Genomic DNA, 22,612 nt, shown 5'->3' on the forward strand with positions numbered 1-22,612 from the left:
AGCAGCAACAGCGTGAGGCAGAAGTAATAAATAAGAATCAATTTAAATTGTAACAAAACATAATGATAATCGCATAACAAAATTAGAAACGACTTTTATCTTTCCTGAGTCTTTTATATTTTCTAAAAATTTCTATGCAAATATTAAGATTTATATCTGGCAACACATAATCTCATTTCCTTTATTCATTTCTTCTTATTTTTATTATCCAATTAAAAGCAAGCTTATAATCTGAAGATTTAGAGAGAGATAAATGGATTTTTCTAGAAGAATAGATAAGTAATTATCACTAAAACAAAGCGAAAAAAACTCACGAAAAAACACTTAAAATTATATAATACTTAAAATTATTTCAGACAAAGTGGAATTACGATTAAAAATTAAAAAAACTAGCGTTAAGTTCATAAATGAAAACGATTCTTTCAGGTCCTTTAATGGTTATTTTTTACAACAAATTTAAAACTAGATAATTACCAAATGTTAATGTCCATTATACTTCTTGTACAGTTTTCTGTACACATTCGTGGTTTCAAGCTTCTAACTCTTATATTTTTTCTCGGAAAAAAACAAAATGCAACGTAAAATAAAATAAGTTGGCTAAAAATTTACAAAAAAAAAGCTCTTAAAATTACAAATTTTTCGAAAAAACTCGTGCTAACTTCTCGCCAAATTTCCTCTTTAGCTCGCCAAATTTCAAGTCTGTAGTTGCATTCTTTGTGGTCTTCACTACAGCCAGTACGGTGATTTTTGCTGTAAGTTTTACAGCTAATAATTCTCTAATCGAATGTTGAATTATTTTATTCCATCCTACTTCCTATGCAATTTCGTAATTTCAAGATTCTAAGTTTTACATTTCTTGCGCACCAAAACAAAATTTAACATTAAATTAAACACCCAAAACAGCGAAAAGGAAATGTTAAGCTTTTTGAAATAAATAAAAAAACGTCATTAAAAAATATTGAAATATTTTTCTGTTTTTAGTGTTCATCTGTCATAATATGCACTAGCAATAGTGGAAGTAAAAATTATATTCGTTTTGTTCTTTGCAGAAGAGGAATCGAGCATTCAAGTGCTGAAAGTCACAGATACGAGCGTGAAATTTAAGATTGTTGATGAATTAAATGATGGGAAGTATTCCCTGAAATACAGTGAAATCTATGAGAAAACAATATATTATTATAGATTTAATGTTACAGGTACATGTTACTGTTCTATATTGTTATTTTATTGAATGCTGTTATCATTCTATAGTGCATTGCAGAGGTATTGTATATTAAAAATGTAAAATGTAAAGAGAGGGTAAATATGCGGAGAACACGAAGGAACTAAAAGGAATTGCTCTTACCAAATACGTATTTGCTGAAATTATACCCATCGCGTGTCACACTTCTTTTTTAAATTCGAAAAATATGAAGAAAAAAAAGAAAAAGGAAAAATTCTTATCCCATATATTACAGATGCCCATGTAACTCACATTTACATGGGATATTGTGTGCGTGTGATTAGTGTATGTCATCACACTATATGTTATTACAAATTAGCCATGTACTGTAATCACATATTAAAGAAGCGTATGTAACTCAAACTATGGAATAGAATATTGTAAAAATTAAAAATTAAACTGCATTGATACACTACTGTTTTATTGACGATATCTTAATATAATATCCTCCAGGAAAATATATTACAGAAGAGCATGTAACCTACATTCCCATGCACTGTAATACTGCAACCACATGTTAAAGTAGCCCATGTAACTCAAACTATGGAATAGAATATTATAAAAATTAACAATTAAACTGTATTGATACACAGTTTTAGTGACGATATCTTTATAATATCTTCTCGCCAAATTTATTACTGTAGAGTATATAACTCACACTTTCATTGGATACTGTATATGGGATTACTGTATGTTATCACGTTATATATGATGACATTTTAGCCATGTATCACTTATTACAGTAGCCCATGTAATTCACCTTATGGAATAGAATATTATAGAAAAGAATAAATGAAAAAATAATTTTACGCAAATTCATAGCTCTTTTATTGACGAAATCTTAATATGATTGTCGTCCTAAACCAGCATCCAGTTTATTGGATAATTTTCGGCACAAAAAAAATAAGATATAAAAAATTTAAAAAATATATAATTGCTTTAATTGCATACCTTAATAAAGCGATTAAATATGTAAAAATATAAGTAGGCTCTCATATGTAGGATTTTTTTTAAAAAAAATTTATGAAAATTATTAGGAAGGTTAGAAATTTCATTCAAGTAATATTTTGGACAGTTTTATGACACGAAAATATCTTATTATTTGAGTTTAGGGAATTTTGTTTCCTGACCAAAATGTGAGGAAATATGTCATATAAATATCATAGACAGTGCAAAAAATACTAAAAATTACACTTTATAGTTAATTATAATTTTTAAAGTTAACTGAAATATAATAAATTTCTAATGTAGACAAACTGACAAATTCATTATTTTTGCGATCTGTAGAGATCGTTACAGCGTAAGCAGAGCAAGTTGTTACGCGTAAAAATAATGATTAACAAAGCTCATTTTTGTCAACTTTATTCAACTCACAGTTCTTAAAGTTGCTCAAATAAGATGAGTTTTTGACCTAAAGAATTTGCCAGAAAGATTTCTTATTGTTTATTTCTGTAGAGATAATCACAGCTTATGCTGGATATTTAGTCACGCGTAAAACTAATAATAAATACTTGTAGTGTTTAAAGTTAACATTTTCTCTTTATAAATAGAATAGGATGCGCGATTTCCCCACTCTCTGTACTTTTTCCCTCTCCGTTACCATGATTCCGACAACATTTGCTTTTTCTCCATGACAGTACGTTTCAGTTAGAAGTACTTGAGTGGGGGAAGACGCAAGAGAGTTATTGAAACGATTGCAATGGAAAGGGGAAAATTGCGGAGAGAGGGGAAATCACGTAATCTTGAGACGTCAATTCTATTTATAAATTCTTAGCATATTATAGTGCTACCGCTATGAAGTGCTATCTCTCAAAAACCATCACATATTAATATTTTTTCTCCATTACTTAGACAAAAGTAAGGAAATAACCATCAGTGGATTAACACCCAGTGGTCTGTATAGCTTCAATTTTTCTCGAGGAGCGAGGGGCGAAGAAAACAAAGAGTGGACCTTGAATCTGACTGTAGTTCTTTTACCCGCCAGACCAGAGGTCATATTCCATAAGCTGAATGATGGCATCTTGACATTCTCTTGGTTTCGAATATTTGATGACTTCGTGAGGAAAACCATCGACAAATACATTTTGACCTACACTAGTGTAAGTATTGTGGGGACAGTCGACCGTCATCCCTCAAAAGATACCTTCTAATAGAATCGAGTTAACATGTATTACACACCAGTGAATGTGAATGGAATAACTGTAGTTATACTAGATTACTCCCTCGCCACAATCTTATCTGATATAGAATTTGATCAATGGATATCACTAGTTAATTCATTGCCGTTTTGCGAGAGGCCTGAAGAGCTGAATTAAGTTCACCGGGCTTTGAGGTCTGATCGTGAGAGCTGTATTAAGACCACAGTTGTGGGCGTGGTCGCTCATATGTTGCAATTAGCAGTCAAGTGTGTGTACAGGCCGCCGTTGTGTGTGATCGAGACTGAGCAGCAACAGCGTGAGGCAGACAATGTCGCAGTCATAAATAGCAAGTTGACTGATCATAATGTTCCATCCATCGAACTAAGCATGTTTGCATCGAGGTGGGCGTTTCTGTCTCGGTAGGCGTGTTCCTATCACATTCGAAAAAGGAATAAATGTGGGGTGTTGGTTACCGCCAATGTCAACCGTCATCTATTAAAAGCTACCTCCGTGTGGAATCGAGTTAAAATGCTTTATATACTAGTGAATTTAAATTGAATAATTGTAATGATAGTTACGCGTGAGTACTATTCATTGAACAATTAATCATTGCAATGAAATTGAGAAGAAAAATAACAACATTTGTTCTCATTTTGACGCTCTTAGAAGTTTATACGACTGAACTTAAATGCTTTAGTTAATTAGTGCTAACTATCAATTGAGTAGCGAAATCAGACACAAAAGTGTACAGATATCATGTGTCATACATAAGTGTAAGTATAATTTTAATTACTAAATGAAATTGTTCATCGCAGTGTCTGATTTATCATAAGGCCTGGCCAAGTGATCCATCCATTTCTGGGGTCCCCTAAGTGTAACAAAGAATTTTTTTGTGTGTATTTCCTTAAGAATAGTTTATTAGAATTATGAGTTAGCAAAGATCGAAATAGATATAAGCTCAAATTTACTAATATATTATAATTTATTTATGTTATAAATAATTTAAGGGGTCACAGTACCCAAAAAATGACAAAAATACCAAATTTTTTTTTATTGCTTATAATAAAACTTCAAAGTATTTCAAATGTACAGAAAAAAATTCATCTCTCTATCTACATTTTTAAAAAAGTTATGAATGATTTTAAATTGTTCTAATACAGAAACTTGCTCAGCAGTCTGACTTTAAAGTGCTTTTTCGCATAGATGATAATTTTGTGTCTTAATCTTAATTAAATCCCTAAGGAATTTTTTCTATTTAAGATAAAGCTTTGAAGTAAACTTTTTTATCTTGAGTATAATACACTTATTTAAACTGTGCATGGAATAAGCATTTTATGAGGTATTACAATTTTTACAGCATGTTATATATACCTAACAGGAATTTTTACCCTTTTTTTTCTACTTTTTTACAAAATAATCTATAAAAAATATTCTAATTGATATATCAACAAATGAATGCACAAAATTATTAAGATAAATATTGCAAGCACTATGAAAAAAACTTTTTTTGAAAATATGTTAAAATAAAAAAGCCTTAGGGATTTAAAAATTTAGAATTTTTTCAACTTTTTTTAAAATTTAAAAAAAATTAAACAGTTTAATTTCTTTTTGAAGATAAATTATTGATTATAACTTAAATGAGCATGTAACGCATCCTCAATGAATGATTATACCTTTATTTTAAAAAATTGTTGCAAAGGTACTGTGACCCCACTACAAAGCACTACACTATTATACAACGGATAAATTTTGTTTAAAGTAACAACTAGGAGGCCTCTATCAGTTCTGAAACTAGGGCCCGGCATTTCTGGATCAGGCCCTGACGAAAATAATGAGTACCATTCACATCAATGAAGTTATCCAAGAAAATAAATGTCAGCCTGAATAATTTTGATTCTAAATCTCACCAACTAAGTTCTCTTAATTGTTCTAACGATTAGCCTAAAATAATTAATTAATTCTTCATTATGAATTAAGTTAGGATATCAGACACAAAAACGCACTTTTACTGAATAAACTTACCTTTATTTCAGCGGATTTAGAGGGATAGTCTGGTTGGCAGGGTGGTGGACTCACGTTCGTGAAAACGGGAGTTGTAATCCAGCAGGCCGAAGACTCTTCGTGTAGTAAAATGGAGACTGGAGCACGACAAGTCTGTCGGGTTACAAAGTCCTCCATGTTCCCGTAACAAATTATACCTCTAAGGGTTATGAATTCTGGATTGATCGTTCTCTGGTTCAGGTTAAAATTACGATCTGTGGATGAATGAATGAATGTGCGAATGGGTCCGCCCTATAAACAGGTGTGACGTATAGGTGTGGCAGAATTCAGATTCTTGGCCATAGGTGGCGCCTCTGGAAAACATGAAAAATAGCACCATTTTTCCTTAATGGCCTATGACAACAAGAACAACAACGGATTTAGATTTTGATAATCAAGATATGGTGGTTAGTCGCAATCTAAAAAATATAAACCCAAAAGTTTAGTCGGGAGAGCAACCGATTGTTTGGGGTACGTGATGTAATTTTCACCTAATGAATATTTCGCCAAATCGACAGAGCTAATGAAAAGAATTAAAAAAAAATTCGTACCGAATTATAAAATTCAAATCTATGCTGATTATTCCATGCTAAAAATTAGATTTAATAACTATTTACTAAAATTTTAATTAATAATAAATTAAAAAATTTTGAAGTATGTGAACTTTTACATCTGTTTATCCTTTCTAAATAAAATTTGAAAAAGGAACTCAATGGTCAAATAGTTTTTGAGAAAGAAAAATTTAAAAATATTTTTTGAAACTCTTACTCAGAAACAATTTTATCGATTTCGATCCAATTTTGGAATTTGTGATTTAAACATATTTCCCATTTAACATATTTTTACATAATTTGTGATTTCGCCATATTTGTCAATTGAAAATTAAATATATTCGGGAAAAAAATGTGTTTTTATATTAATCAGAGCTATTTTCAATTAATATTAAAAATAATGAGACCGGTATAGCCTGGTTGGTAGGGAGCTGGATTCTCGTTCATGAGAACGGCTGTTTTAATGCAGCCGGTCGAAGAATCCCGTGTAATAAATGGTGACTGGTGCACATTAAATCAGTTGAGTCACAAAGTCCTCCAAGTTCCCATAACAAATCAATACCTCTGGGGATACTGAATTGGAGTATGATCGTTCTCTTGTTCAGGTCAAAATTATAATCTATGAGGAATGAATGGGTCCGCCCTAAAAACGTGTGTGACATATGGCTGTGGCAGAAGTCGAATTCTGAGCCCATAGATGGCGCTACTGGAAAACAGGGTCAATCGCACTCCCAGTGCTTTAACGGCCACCGATAACAACAATAGCAATAAAAACAATGAGAAATATTAATTGAAAATTATTGTTTAGATGGAATTTCTTTGGTTAAACGATTTTTGTAATTTTGTGTAAGCAGAAATCGATTACTTGTGTTTAAATTTTGTATTCTGTCAGTTTGTCATTTAAATTATTTTTTTTTAAGTTGCATAAAATTTCTTGTAATTCAAAATTTTGTGAACATTGTTATAAAACGTGAAAATAATTAACTCCTAATTATTTATGACATAGTACTAAATAGAGAAAAAAAGTGTATCTGAAAAAAAGAAACGATTTTTAGATTAGGAAAAAAAAGTTTAGGTTGTGCTTAAAAAGTTTCCAAAAAATTGGAGAATTGCTCAAAAAGTATAATTAACATTAAGTGATCAAAACTTATTACCTCTCCTTACCTATTTCCCAGATTACGGCTACCTTATTTTGAGAGTAGAATTAAAAGGTATCTTTATATTCAGAAAAAGTACGTTTTTGTCCCTGTTTATTATGAAATAAACAGGGATAAGTGTAAGACGATATTTGAAGTTATGAAACTCAAAATATCGTCTTACACTTATTAATTTGCACTTTTACTGTTGGAACCCTGAGCTATTAAGGTTGAGTCTTCGCACGTGAAAATCTGATAATTTGGATAAACCCCAGATCACCCAGGACTGAAGGCAAGTGTTCCGGAAACTAAAGGCAGGAAGAGAGTCCAAATTTAAGGAAAAAAATTATAATACTATCAACGGTAGTAAAAAGAGTAGGCTGCCATAAAAATGACTTTCTGTATGAAAAAAATTTGAAATCGATATTTAAAAGGTTAAAAACATTGTTTATTAGTTTTTTGTCAATGAACAGCACCATCTGTTGACAAACTTTGAAACCAATTTTAAAATTCTATGAGGAAAAAATAAAACTGGTTCTGCTTTAGTGACATACAGCTAACAGTATATTTCTACTTCTCTCCATTTATCTTTCATAGATTTTTTAAAAAATCATTCACCATTACAGTGCATAAAAGTGCTATCTCTCTATTATGCTCTTTGTAAACAGAATGGGTGACCTCAAGGTTGCACAATTTCCCCTCACCAGAATTATGGTTATATGACACATCTTGCGTTTCTCCCACAACATAATGTATCAATAAGAAGTTGGAATGTAACGTGTGCAAAATAAAAAACAGGCTACCTTGAATAGTTTTTGATCTAATGATCGGATCTTCACATCCTAGGAATCAATCTTAATGATTTGAGGATGTGACATCGAATATGCTAAATAATTTGTAATGACGATATTTTAAGTTACGAAATCAGACACAAAAACGTACTTTCTCTGAATAAACATACCTTTCTTGCGACTGATTCGGATTTTTGACACCCAAGCTAGGAGAGTAGCAGCAATCAGGGAAAAAGGGTCCCCATAGTTTGGTCAGGAGAGCGATTTAAAGTATAGACCCCTTAATGTTAATTTAATTTTTTGCGCATTTCGCCATATCTCAAGAAATGTTTGCCACATCTTGAAAATAAATCCACGCAATAAATTAATGTTAGTAAATATTTACTATTTTCTATTATTTTATTTAGCAATAGTCGAAAGAATTTTATAAAATAAGAATAAGAGAAAGGTATAAAATTTTTTACATTCTAAAGTATCTAGATTTACATGGCGAAACACAAAATTTGAGTGAAATCGGCTGAATAGTTCCTGAGAAATCGAATTTTAAAAAAGTTGTACATTTTAAATTTGATTTCTCACGAACTTTTCCACAGATTTTGCTCAAATTTTGTAAATTGCTATGTAAAATCAGATACTTTAAAATGATGCAAGAATTTAATGTGCCTTATAAGTCAAAAATTTTACGACCATCTTTAAATAAAATAATAAAAAATAGTAAATATTTATTAAAATTTATTTTTTGCATGGATGTATCTTTGGATATACGAATTTTATAATTGTGTGCAAAGATTTTTCAATTCGCTTTGAAACTTCGCGAGATATGGCGAAATACGCAAAAAAATAAAATTAACATTAGGGTTTCAACTTTGAATTTCTCTCGTGATCAAACTATGGGGACCCTATTTCCCAGGTTGAGGCTACCCCTTATATTTTGGGGGTGAAAAATCTGAATCCCTTGAAAGAAAGGTATATTTATGTGTCTGATTTTGTAATTAAAAATATCGTCTGGGCTAATTAAATGGTATATTCGAAGTCCCCCCCCCGCTTTTGAGCTATTAAGATTGAGTCCTAGAACGTGAAGATCCGATCATTAGATCAAAAGTTACTCAGGGTGGTCCGTTTTTAATTTTGCGCACTATATCTGCATTAGGGAAAAGCAAAATTTGCCGAAACTACGGAAAAACGGAAAATTGCAAAGAGAGGATCAATCGCGTGAACTTGAGACCTTTAGTCGATTAACAAAGAGTAAAGCAACTTTCTTTCCCCCTCCCCCCCAATGAAACCAGACGTTTGCATGAAAGTAATTCTGTTTCTTATTATTTTTTCAGGTAAGCATGGTTGGCGGAAGATCTTGGAAATACAATGAATGCCACGCCACCATTGAAATACCAGTGTGCTTTGGTTCCCAATACACACTAGCCAATCTCTTTAGCAAACAATGGTATGAAATAAGTCTCACAGCTCACACGTCAGCAGGATATGGAGAACCTTTCAAAAACAAAATATATATAAATTAAATTTCTCATTTTTGTACCATCTTTCAAACTCTTAAATATTGTGCATATCTCTTCCTTTTTTTATCCAAAAATTGGAAATTGGAATTTTTCAACTTACTTTTATCTTATGCAAATATAAAAAATAAAATTAGCTTATAAAACTGACTTTAATCATTTGTTGTTCGAGTTATTATTTATTTTTTTAATAAAAAGAAAAGTTTCGGTAATATTTTCCATGTTCCAACCATGGTCCCAAAAATTTTATTGAACATTTATTTCAGTTTCTTACGATAAATGAATTTTTGCTTTACACAATGGCGGAGAGAGTAAAAACTCTGATATAAACTGGAACAATTTACCAAAATGTTTTGTTGGTGTAAATGTAGCTGATATTTAAAACAAACGATTTAAAACGAATCGCAGCCAGCAGAAAAGGGCACTTTTAACACAAAGTGGATTCATTTTTAAAAAGTTATGTGTTATACTATAAGTGCTAAAAATTAAAAATACGGCATATAAACGCTAAAAATACAGTTAAACTAAAGTCAGTCGCTTCCACCTATGTATTTATATTTTTATAATTTCTTACTTAATAAGGGTTAAAAATTACTAAGGTAACTCTTGTGATATTTCTAAATAAAGAATTGGGTACTTGCACCTCAGGAAGAAGATCTCCCATACCCACACATGTAACCTATGAAGTCAGAGCCAGCAAATCTTTATCAGCCAAATGACGTATGTGTATGCATACATATGAGCCAAGTTTCTCTACATAAGTTAGAATGTTAATTAACGATAAGTTAATTAAATACAGAACCGTATCGCGCGTAGAATTAATCTACTAATAGTCTACTTCTTTTACTTAGATTTGCGTAACCATGATATATTTTTGTTTTGTGCTCCTGGCAACTTCGAAGCATAATTAGTATGTTTATGTTCCACATGGCTTAGTGCCTGTCTTTGTGTTAAGTCTCTGTGTAAATATATAGAGAAATTATTGAAATCTTTGCGAAAGAATTTTTATGAAAGACTTTAGAATGTGTCACTCAAGAGAATTGATACTTGACTGTCTTGGCTTATTCGAAATACAATGGAAGGAACAGTTGCTAACGTAAACAAATTCCCACTTTCAACAACCAATGAAAATCGAGATACCCACACTACGTCACTTGCAGGTATCCCCTTTATTTCAAATGTTTCGCGTCTTTTCAAAGTATGTCTCAGAAGTTGACAGCAATTTTAGGGTGCTGCACTAATTTATTTGCTGACCCTCTTAACGTATATGGGATGAATTCACAACGTAACTCTCAAATATATTTCAAACTTCTTCTCACAATGCAATAACACCTAATGGAAATAAAGTAGTTGATGAATGTACACATCATAGCAACAAATAGCGCTTGTCTTTATTTCTTCCTTTTTATTCTTTTACGAGATGTGTACATTTTTGCCCTAGTTCATCTATTACTAACAATAGATTGGATTTTACGCTTAAGATTTAGTGGTTTCGATAATCGATTTTATCTGTAATCCTGAATATATATTTTTTCTCTCTCTGTTATTTTGTAATTTTTCTTGTCTGTCTTGATCAAGACTAATATATAACGTTCTTTAAGTTGATTGTTTACAAATGAAGAGAAAACAAGCTATTAGTTGAAAGAACAATTTAAAACGCCTCTACTGTTCTTTTGGCTTCGGGCACAACCCTACGACCCTCTCTGGACACAGTCTGAACAATTAATCTCTCTCAACTTTTTCGATGAATTCTCTTTTCTCCTCTTCATCATCTACAGCAGTGGTTTCCAAACTTGATGTTACTACGCCTCCCTTAAAAATATTTAATAATTTGGCGCCCCCCCCTGAAGATTTCATAAGATAAAAGCACAAACATTTTTACTCTTATAAAATTTATTCATACAAACTAATGGAAAACGATATTTTATTATTGTTTTTAATGAGATGGATGTGCTTGTCTATTAGTACAAAGTTTATCAAATCTTGGTGTTTGTGACGATATAGTAGCTCTTTTCTACAACTAAACGAGCTCGATATTTGGATTTCATTGCAGCCAAGGCTGAAAATCCCGTTTCGCATAAATCTGATATTGCGAACGGCAGCAGTACTTTCAAAGCTTCGTTTGACAAAGTGTTATATTCTGTATGAAGATTCAACCACAATTAAACCAGAGATACAGTCTGAAATTTATGTTTTAATGTAGAATCACAAGATAATTCAATAAATTTTTCTTTTTCAATACTTGTCAATCCAAATTCATCATCTTCCTTGTCGATAAATGGATTCTGTATCCGCGCAAACTTTGTAAAATCAAGATCACCAAAATAATTCGAAAATTGAAGCAACAAACCATTCAAGTGTTCCACAAAGAGATTTTTGTGTGCTTCTATGTTATCTCGAGTGCATAAATTTAAACGTGGAAACATGTCAATCTTATTTTTTTGCAAATTTGATTTCCATAGCTCCACTTTTTTAATAAATGCTTCCACTTTGTCTTTTTGTATAAGCAAATGCATTTGAGGTCCTTGCATTGATTTATTAAGAGCACTCAATTTTTCAAAAATGTCAACCAAATATGTAAGTTTAACGATAAAATTATCATCCCTAAACATATTGCCGTCTTCTTTATGATTTTCCTCGAGAAACATAGCAATTTCTTCTTTGAGTTCAAGTACACTTTGAATCACTTTTGTACGAGATAGCCAGCGCACTTCACAATAGTACAGAAGTGACGTGTAATTAGCTCGCATATCTTCACACAGTTTTGCGATCAACCTTGCTTTTAATGGACTGTTTTTTATGTAATTTATAACTTTCGTTACTTTTGCAAAAACATTGTTAAGTTCCTCGCTTATAGCTTTTGATACGAGAGCTGCTCTGTGGAGCATGCAGTGCTTCCAGAGAACCTCAGGTGTTTTCATTTTAACTAGTGTTTGAAGACCAGTTTTGTGTCCCGCCATTGATTGTGCACAGTCAGTACAGAGCCCAATGCAATTATTCCACATTATGTCGTTCTCATTAAAAAAATCTGTCTATTATTTTGAAAATTTCATTGTATGTGGCTCTGTCAGGAATTGGTTCGCAAAATAAGATATCTTCAATTATATTAGTATCGTCAACATATCGAACATATGCAATTAAATGTGCGTCTTTAGCTACATCAGTAGCTTCATCTACTTGTACGGCGAATTTTGAAGTACGCATTCGTGAAACTAATTGGTCACAAAGATCTTCAGATATATCATCAATTCTTCTGCCAATTGTATTATCAGCAAGCGGTATTTGTCGCAGCTGATTCGCATAAGATTGGCCAAACATTGTTTTGACCATATGGCTGCTGGCAAAACTAAGGTTTCTGCTATTGTGTGGGGTTTTTTACATTGCGCGATTCTGTACGACACTAGGTATGATGCTAGTAATGCATTTGATGGAATATGAACAATTTTTTTGAAATTTTGCTTGTTTTTAGATAACTCATCCAATTTTCTTTGAAAAAATTCTTGGGGCTTACCAACGTATTCAGAATGAATAGTTTCAAGGTGCCGTTTCAATTTGCCGGGTCTCATACTATCAGCGGCCAAAACTTTTGAACACAACAAACACATTGGTTTTTCCACATTATCGTTAATAATATTAGTAAATCCGAACGATAAATAGGATAAGTCGTATTTCCTTGTCTTGGGAGTTCTTCCTTCCTCTTCCTTGTGGCTGGTATTCCCACTACTTGTGCCAGCATCAGAATCTTCATTATTAGTGGATTTTCGCTTATATCCTATCAAAAACTTATCCATTTGTCTGGAAATATTAGGAATAATATTATATTATTCTAAAAAAATGAAACAATTAAATTACTTATTATTATGATCAGTGAGCAATCTCGTCAATAACAATAGAAACACAACCTAACACTGCTGAACCAATTAAATATTAGCTGTGACACGAAACAAATTGGTGAGCTAAACGTGCGTCGATCTTCTCTGGATGTGTGGCATCAAGTGGCGTTAGTGCGCGCGCATCTGGCTTTTGTTGAGTTGTGTCGGTCGAGTGGCGCTAGTGTCGCCAAATTAACGACGGCCTTGGTTCAAAAGATTTGCCGGGGTCTAGGACGTCTAGGTATATGGATGCTAAGTTACGAAATGTTTAGTTGAACTATGCGCGATAAAGCACGATGGTATTTTTTCATTTATTCTCTCATTTTTTACATAGAAAACTTTAGCAGTAATTTGGAAAATTGTTCACTGTGACTAATTTTCGCGGCTCCCTTTAGACTAGTCCGCGCCTCCCTAGGGAGGCGCGCCTCCCAGTTTGGAAAACGCTGATCTACAGAATGCATGAAGGTTAGGAAGTAACATTAAAACCTAACTAGAATTAATCTGTTGGTAGTGATTACCTCTAACTTCTTGGCTAAGCTCATAACGTGGTGATAGAAAAGTAATATTTTGATTCAGCGTAGACAGATACAGTGGTTAGTTATACCATTAGTAAAGCTTAATGTATTGGTTATACGCCCTATTAATGCGCACTATAATTATATAATATTTAATGCATGCTAGAACATATCATCAAAGTCTAGCTAAGCCTAATAAGGTAGTGTAACATATCATTAATGTGTAACTAAATTTAACGAGGTGGTATTACATATAATTTAGGCTTAGCTGAACCTGATCGGGGAGGTGCAACATATCATTTAGGCGTAGATAAACCGAACGTGGTTGGATAACACATCATTAAGGACTGCAAAGCCTAACTTGGTGATGTAACAGGACATTAAAGCCTAGCTAAGCTTAACGTTGTGGTGTAATATATGATTGTGCCCCAGCTAAACATAACTTGGTAGTGTGACATGCATCATTGCGCCTAGGTACATCTAACGTGGAGCTGTGAGACACATTAATAAGGCCTAGTTATGCCTAACTTTGTTTTGTAACATATCCGTAAGGCTTAGCTAAGCCTAACGTGGTGGTGTAACGTATCATTAAGGCCTAGCTAAGCCTGCCATAGCTATGTAACATATCATTAAGGCTTAGCTTTTCTTTCGGGATGGTGTAGCATATTATTAAGACCTAGATAAGCCCAACGCGGTTGTGTAATATATCATTAAGACTAAGCTAAGCCTAACGTAGTGTTGTAACATATTAGTGCGTTAATGTTTGAACTTTTGTTAGTTGTAGACGCACTTATGCAAGCTCGTCCACGCTTTGCATAAGCAGCCTCAATGGTATGCCTGAAGCACCGCGTTAAAATTAATTCAGCCTTTGTGGTATGTTCCACCACCACGTTAGGTTTAGCGGGGTACTTAAATGCTACAATGCTGCTTAAGGTTAGCTCGTCCTTATTAATACGTACCACACCATTCAGCTAGCTAAGCTTGAAGGATGTACGTACTACTTTAGGCTGTAGATTAGTGAATCATGCAAATAGTGTTGAAAGTTTGTCAGCACGGCGTTGGATCATTTGTCAGCTCAAAAAATGTTTTTTTATTAGGTTTTTAAAAAATACATAAAATGTTTATGAAGGTTTCACATTATATTAAGTTAGTAGAATTTCTATAACACATTTTGTCCGAAAAAGTAAACTAATTGCTGGTTTGTATGATACATCTTTTGAATCAAAATTTAATTTAAAATCAAGTCCGATTCTTTTTATCGCGTTCTTCGAAACCTGAAGAGGATGCGTTGCGATTTTAGTGTCTAGAAACATACACTTTACTTTTATAGCGATTTTTTATTGACATTATATAGTAATTTCTTCGTATTTTTCATTTCCTCATATGTTATATTAATACTCTAGTAATTTCGCCCTATTTTTCTAATTTTAAAAAATACATAATATTTTAGAATTTTGATCTCGCTGTTCCGAGTATTAGATGAAATTGAAATGGCTAGATTAAAAAAAATTCTATTAAAAATATTTTTAAAGAAAATATTATGGTCGCTGAGCGACCTACATGACGGACATTATTGATAGCTAGCCCTAAAGTGATGACGTAACGTATCGTCAAGGCCTAGCTAAGCCAAGCCTAATGAAGTACTGAATTATTGCTAATAAAGACCGTGGATTTAATCCCCACCTCTGGTTTAATTAACAGGGAGACTAAATAAGCTTTAATGTTCTGCTGTAACTTAGTAAACTTCAAATGTGAAAATAATTTTTATTATACATGATTAAATGGAAAAAAAATGAATTAGAGATAATGATAGAATATTCTACAGACATTCTTCATAACCGGATGCTGTATATAATGTTTGGATCTTTAACTTCTATGGCGTATACAGTCGCTTCCGGAACAGGTTTCTTTTTCCTAAAATATATAATAGAATTTAATTCTGATATGAATTTAAAAAATACATAAAAAAAGTTTAATATTAAGCGCTTACTGTAACACAATTATAATATTAGAATTGTTTTTCGGTGTTGCTTTGAAGTTACCATAAAAAAAACTCTCAATCGACAAGCATAACTAATAAAGTTTTAGTAGGTTAGATTAACTGGAGTCGGATTATCCAATCCTTGTTAATCGAGATAATTTTTAATCAATTTAATTTTTTTCTCAGTTTGATTTTGATAAAATAGTTTTTAACTCAATTAATTTTGAAGAACGCTTCCTAAAAATATATTAAGGCTGGTGTTTATTGACCACACTGATAAGTTAAGAGGGCACTGAACGGTGGGAGAAATATTTCATGGCAAAGTCTGTTTCACAAACAAAAGTAGTTTTAACTTTTAAGTATAGAAAAATGAGTTCCTTTAGACCTAGAGCAAACCATGAAGTGCAAGCAAATTATTGTAGGATTACACAGTTGGGAAGCAATCTTGCCTAAATTTGTTTCAGCATTGAAAACTTCATGGTTTACTCTAGGTTTGCACGAACTCTTTTTTCTCTAAACTTTAAGGTAGCTAGGTACTTTATTTACGTCGCTCTAGAGCTGCACAATAGGCTATTGGCGACTGTCTGGGAAGCATCCTTGAGGATGATCCGAAGACATGCCATAGCAAATTTTGATCCTCATGAGAGTTGATGTCTCCCCTGTGGTAGCCCGACGACCTGCACGTGAAGTAAAGCACTTTACGGTAGAACAGTTTAACAAGGACCCATACCGCGCATCCTCGGTCCGTACGCAGGCTGATCAAAGTGGTCAACCACCCGGTTACTAACCGCAGCCAGTGATGTTTGACCTCGATGCTCTACTGGAAACTGCGTCCTTACGATCAGTCCTCTGCAGGACTTTTTTTTTCAACTAGTTTTGTTATTATTATGCAATTATTTAAGAAATTTAAGTTATTAGTTTGAAACATTTTGTTCTTATAAATTCTGTTTAAATTAATTATGAAGGGGGATGTAGCATCTGTCATCCAGTAAGATTCACTTTGAATTGAATTAAAGAGGCTGTGTCACTCGCATTACATTAATTTTATTAAAGAATTACCAACCGATGCATAAATATGCATTACATTAAATTTTAGTAATTCTTGAAGGTTGGAGACCAGAATTCATGTATTCTTCTATGCCACTTTGAAATAATTTGATGCATTTGAAATTTTGATTTACTTTTTGTATTTTTTATTGACAGTCAGTATAGTTGTTTACTTTACATTATAAGTCAATTTTTATATTATAGAGAGTTTCTCGATTTTTGTGTGTGTGTGTGTGAAGTAACCAAAAAATAATTGTGGAGCAACTATTGGGGATTGGCGAGTGGTTGCGAACAGGGTGTTCTGCCTTCTAGTTTTATAAGTACTACACTTATGTAGCTACCAAAATTTTCAATCCATAAATCAAAAACAAAAAAAGAATGTTTTATTCATTTCAAATGATGTGTAGACTGTACCTGTTGAAAGAGAAGTACTCTTGATCCAATCCAAAGTTTTCTGCATCCGAGTAACTTTGAGGTAAGTTCTTACTCAGTGTTTCTGGAAGGAAGGAGGAAAGGACGGAGGCCAACAGACACACCGATCCTATGATAAGGAATGGGATGATCTTCCCATAGTTGCTCTGGAAAAAACAGTGTGAAACAACATCATTGTACTCTGTTGCAAGTTATGAAAAAACCATTATCCCTGTAAAGAGAACCTATTTGCATCTAAGTGCAAGCCAAATGGAAGCCAAGGTTCCAGTTTGGACGCATATCAACATCACCAACTCTTGAAACGACGTTTCACAGCCTTCTCTTTGCTTTCTTTCTTAAATCGTATGAGATGAAAAAATAAAAACTTGGTGAATAAAAAATAATGTTTCTTATTTCCCGTAAAATTATAGTATTATATTTAAATAATACTTTCTGTTCGCATTTAAAGAAACTGATTAAAGAACAATAAATAGTGTTTTTTGAAGATGATTTTCTTCAACGACGAAACAAAAGTAAAAATTCTCTATCTCGCATTTGATTTATTAAGGGTGTTGTCAGCATAAGACGCTCCATTTTCAGTGGTCTAATCAAAGCCAATGCTCTCGTAACATCGTACAGTTGTTTCTTATTCAAGAGCGAGTGTTTTCCTTATTTATTGAAATATGTCGCCAAGTCTAGAGTCTAACAAGACTTCGAATCTGTAACCATTTTTTTTAATAATTCAGTGATATATATCGTTAAAAATATCCCGAATTAAATTTCTGTTTGACGCGTTTAACTTCTTTTAAACTGTTTCTAAATTTTTTAATATTTGTATAGATTGATGACGAAATAAAAGGGAACTATATGCAGTCACGTATGATAACTTAAATCCTATACCGCGATGATCTTTTCTTATTTTGCAACAGAGTATAGTGACATAGACAAATCAAGCATCGTTACATGCAGATGGTACCAGATGGTACGCTTTGCTCGCTCATTGGATACGTTCTTAACGTCTAGCTTTTGTATACTTTTTTGAACACTGAAGTTCCGAAAACTTTTCACTGTAGAAAATTCTAAACCTGTACATTTCAATATTAATTTGAAATTGCAAANCAGGTGATGCCTGGTTTTGTTGGCATTTAGGGCAAAGAGGAAAGATTTTTTGATTTGCAGAAAATGTGAGACTTTTCAGGTGTCCACTGGCCAGTCGGGATAAGCAGGTGTTGGTTTGCCTGTCACCAGGGAGAGATAGAGAGAGTCCTGGTCTTTTTGCTTTATACCAGTAGTGAATAGGTGGAAGCAGCCACTTTTGTTTGTTCTGGGCCTTTTGCCTTGCAAAAAGTTCAAGATATGTAAGCTCTGAGGTGGAGGGGACTGGATGGTGTAGTCCCTTCTTTGCAAGAGTGTCAGCCAACTCGCTGCCGTGGATATCGACGTGGGGCGGGATCCATTGAAAGTGGACCTCAGTGGATCGGTTTTATTGATACATACGTATTAGCGTTTTATATAATATAATTCAAAATAAAATAGCAATAGCATAGCACTTCTCATTTCTGCCAATGAAAAGGAACTATTTCAGTACTCATAACCAACCAACCGTTTTTTTCTCGGTGACAATCGGAGATAGATAGACATATGATGCTCACTACGTGCTCTTGCGCGCCGAAACCTATCAATTGAAACGTATTAGCGTTTTATATAACATGGATTAGCCATATGATGCTCACTACGTGCTCCTGCGGGCCGAATCCAATCAATTAAAAATGAAAACTGTTGCCAGCGCGAGAAAAGAAATATCATCGGTTTTATTGATACATACGTACGTATTAGCGTTTTATATAATATAGATAGATAACGTATTCCCAGGAATTACTACTATGTGTTTGGAGTAGCGTAGCCGATTTTCAAATTTCGATTTATGTTATCATTATAAATATATTAGTATATCAGTATTAGTATATCAATATTAGAACATCACTATTAGTATGTCACTAGTAGTATATTATTATAGCAAATTGATTTGTGTTTGAGTAAGTTCCATCTGTTTCTGCAATGATAAAAGCATGAGAGTCGCAGGGTTCCAGTTTTTGAGGAAGCCAAAATTAAAATACACTGTCACAATAGCTCTCTAAATTTCCAACTTAAAAAAAAATTCCTGTGACTGCTAAATATTTACAAAAAGATTGATTATTGATTATTTTAACTTTGATCAATTCAAATTATGAGGGTTCATAAAAATTTTCTTTATTTGTTTGTAATATTAGGGGTGGAAATTATATCCAGTGTATCTAACATATCCGGTGTATAAATCTTGCGTACTGAAGGTAACGTAAATTTGCGAAATCTCTCTATTATATAGCCTATTTATCGTCAAAAGCATTCTCGTTTTTAAGAAGTTATATCATATAATGCTTAATACTCACAAGATATGCCACAAATGGTGTGAATAGGACGATAATCATGGATATAGATTTTCCAGTTCCGACTCCCAAGGATCTGGCAACGGTAGGAAAGAGTTCGCAACCTTGCTGGTCAACATTCATAAAGAGTCCAGAAGTGATTAACTTTCCTATAATTGAACTGGCTACATCAGAATACTCCACGCCTATAAATGATATCAAAACATATTTAAGTACATGTGGGGAGCTTGAAATATTTTACTTTAAAAATAAAACAATAACTCTAACACTTAGAACACAAAGTTAAAGAAAAGAAATGGCTAGGACTTGATCTCTGGAAAATATTCTGTAAATTAAATATCTATTCTCATTGTGAAAGCCTGGGGTTCGATTCCCGGTGGCGGCTTGAAATAAGAGCCTGGATTAGCTAGATTAAGTAGTGTCATTCTTTTCCACACAATCTTTGAGTCACTTTTGATTTAGATTTGCTGTATCCGATTACATGGGTGAACAGCCGCCATATTGGTGACTATTTTGAACGACGAAGTATCATTGCACCCGATCTGTTACTGTTATTTTCGCTTTTTTTTTAACTTTATTTGTGTCATACTAAATCTAATAATCTTTATTATAAGCTAATCTTTATTATCTNAACAATAACTCTAACACTTAGAACACAAAGTTAAAGAAAAGAAATGGCTAGGACTTGATCTCTGGAAAATATTCTGTAAATTAAATATCTATTCTCATTGTGAAAGCCTGGGGTTCGATTCCCGGTGGCGGCTTGAAATAGAAGCCTGGATTAGCTAGATTAAGTAGCGTCATTCTTTTCCACACAATCTTTGAGCCACTTTTGATTTAGATTTGCTGTATCCGATTACATGGGTGAACAGCCGCCATATAGGTGACTATTTTGAACCGCGAAGTATCATAGCACCTGATCTGTTATTGATATTTTCGCTTTTTTTTTTTACTTTATTTGTGTCATACTAAATCTAATAATCTTTATTATAAGCTAATATTTATTATCTTTATAAGCAAAATGGCGTATTAACCCCTTCCTTCTCGCTCCCGTGAAAATGACGGGGTGAGTTTTCGCTCGCTATTTCTCGTTCCCGTGATATTGACGGGCTGGAGTGTTCAATAGTAATGCGCCAATAGGAATAAAACTAATAATTCATTTCTTTTGCCCAGAAAACATTTTATTTCTCATTTTACACACCAAATAGCAGTACCAGGATATTTTGAAGGTAATTGTAAATAGTTAGTTTATTTTAAACTAGATACTAGTTCTAATCAAATACGTGTATTTGGCAAAATAGACACTTTTATGACCGTTTTCTTGAAAATTTACCGATCGTTAAGGGGTTAAAGTTCAGCTAAGTTTCTCTGCATAAGTTAGAATGTTAATTGACAATAAATTAATTAAATACAAAGCCGTGTAGCACATAGAATTAGTTGAAATAACTTTTACTTAACTTGAATTTATAATTTGTTATGTATTATATTGTAACCGTGATATATTTTTGTTTTGTGTACCTGGCAACTTTTGTGTACCTGGCAACATAATTACTTTAATTATGATCCACGTGGCTTCGTGGCTGTCTTCGTTCTAAGTCCCAGTGTAAATATACAGTGAAAAAATTGAAATCTTATAGAAAGAACCTTTGTGAAAGAATTTAGAATGTATCACTTAAGAGAATTGGTACTTGACGGGTTTGGCTTACTTGAAATAGAATGAAAAAAACAGTTGCTAACGTAAACAAATGCCACGCTATCAATAACCAATCAGAATCGAGATACCCACACTACGTCACTTGCAGGTATAACATTACATTAAAGTGCAACGGGGTAAAAAACGATTAAAAAAAAGACTTGCAGGGTCATCTTAGTTGCAGTTTTAAGTTGGAACAAAGAACTCTGAGACAAAATATGCATATATACGCACATCAATTTGCTGTGAAAGTTTTTTTGAACGTAATTATTTTCCTTTTATAAATTTTTGAAAGCACTTTTTTCGAACAATTTTTATTTTAGGAGTGGAAATATGTTTTGCTCACCCGATAGAGGTAGGAGACAGCAGAGGGCGATGGTGAAAAATCCAATGGTGGCACTCCACCTTCTTCCTATCTTCTCCATGGAATACCAGAAGAGGGCATTTCCAGGTGCCTCCACTAGAGACAGGAGAAAATAGTTCACGAATACATTACCTGCTAAGTGGACCACATTATATTGGAATCCCAAGTAAGCCAGTGTGTTGGCTGTCCTGTTTTTAAAAAAAGTTAAGAAATATAAAATGTATATCTTGTTACGGTTAATCGTATACTTAAATGGCTAAAATAAAAGACAAAATTCCACTTTAAAAAAAAAAAGAACTATGTTACATTTTATTTAAATTTTTAAAAGAAACAATAGAAAAGAGTTATGAATAGCACTTATGGATGATTGACCTTATAAAGCTAAGCACAGATGTCGCTAGGAGTCAAAATTTGTCGTAAGACTTTCGGGTTACAGTTTCCGATTGATTTTTTCGCCTAATTGGTTACCATAACTTACATTACTTGACCCTAAGTCGTTCGCCGACAATCGGATCCGTTTTGTCGGTATCGTGTCGTGCAATGAAAAAGTGCTCTAAGCTTGAAAAAGCGCGCCATCCAATATTTTTGTGCTTGTAGTGTTTTAAATTTAACGCGTTCTTTCAATTTAACTTTCAATTTAACTTTCAACGAAACAAACAATAAATGAATTCGGAAGATTCCGTAAACTTACTATGATGCTACGCAAAAATTAACAAACGGCGCTATTTTACACAAATGTACCCAAATAAGCGATAACACTCAACACATGGCAAACCTTACTCTTTATTTATGTTGCGATATTATTTTTTAAAAAATTTTCTAGGCTCACGGCCTATTAGAACTTATAAATTTCAGAAAACTCTTATAAATGGTAAAATTGCGCACACATTTAAATTCGAATTATAAGAATAAAA

General features: G+C 32.9%; 3 protein-coding genes across 3 annotated transcripts in view; 1 reads left to right on the top strand and 2 right to left on the bottom strand.

Annotated features, from left to right (window-relative positions):
• The window catches only part of LOC107445407 (immunoglobulin superfamily DCC subclass member 4-like), a 21,390-nt gene extending 11,855 nt beyond the window's left edge, over window positions 1-9,535 (top strand). Inside the window, exons 4-6 of the mRNA XM_043039674.2 lie at window positions 1,050-1,196; window positions 3,074-3,321; window positions 9,207-9,535. Coding sequence (XP_042895608.1) covers window positions 1,050-1,196; window positions 3,074-3,321; window positions 9,207-9,395 — 584 coding nt within the window. The 3' untranslated portion in view covers window positions 9,396-9,535. The remainder of the gene's footprint in view (window positions 1-1,049; window positions 1,197-3,073; window positions 3,322-9,206) is intronic.
• Window positions 9,536-11,551: 2,016 nt separating this feature from the next.
• LOC122268875 (zinc finger BED domain-containing protein 5-like) lies at window positions 11,552-12,394 on the bottom strand. Its single transcript, XM_043039651.2, has one exon. It carries the CDS (start codon window positions 12,392-12,394, stop codon window positions 11,552-11,554), a length of 843 nt encoding a protein of 280 aa, XP_042895585.2.
• Window positions 12,395-15,526: 3,132 nt separating this feature from the next.
• Window positions 15,527-22,612, bottom strand: part of LOC107445399 (organic cation transporter 1-like) — a 46,710-nt gene continuing 39,624 nt past the window's right edge. Inside the window, exons 7-10 of the mRNA XM_043039687.2 lie at window positions 21,681-21,886; window positions 19,645-19,826; window positions 17,219-17,382; window positions 15,527-15,690 (exon numbers count right to left, since the gene is read on the bottom strand). Coding sequence (XP_042895621.2) covers window positions 15,609-15,690; window positions 17,219-17,382; window positions 19,645-19,826; window positions 21,681-21,886 — 634 coding nt within the window. The 3' untranslated portion in view covers window positions 15,527-15,608. The remainder of the gene's footprint in view (window positions 15,691-17,218; window positions 17,383-19,644; window positions 19,827-21,680; window positions 21,887-22,612) is intronic.

The sequence above is a fragment of the Parasteatoda tepidariorum genome, chromosome 5 (genome assembly GCF_043381705.1).
Source record: "Parasteatoda tepidariorum isolate YZ-2023 chromosome 5, CAS_Ptep_4.0, whole genome shotgun sequence".
In the NCBI taxonomy this organism is placed as follows: domain Eukaryota; kingdom Metazoa; phylum Arthropoda; class Arachnida; order Araneae; family Theridiidae; genus Parasteatoda; species Parasteatoda tepidariorum.

Bases quoted from the DNA above. Each gene is read 5' to 3' on its own strand.
- LOC122268875 (XM_043039651.2), bottom strand. From the start codon at position 12,394: ATGTGGAATAATTGCATTGGGCTCTGTACTGACTGTGCACAATCAATG.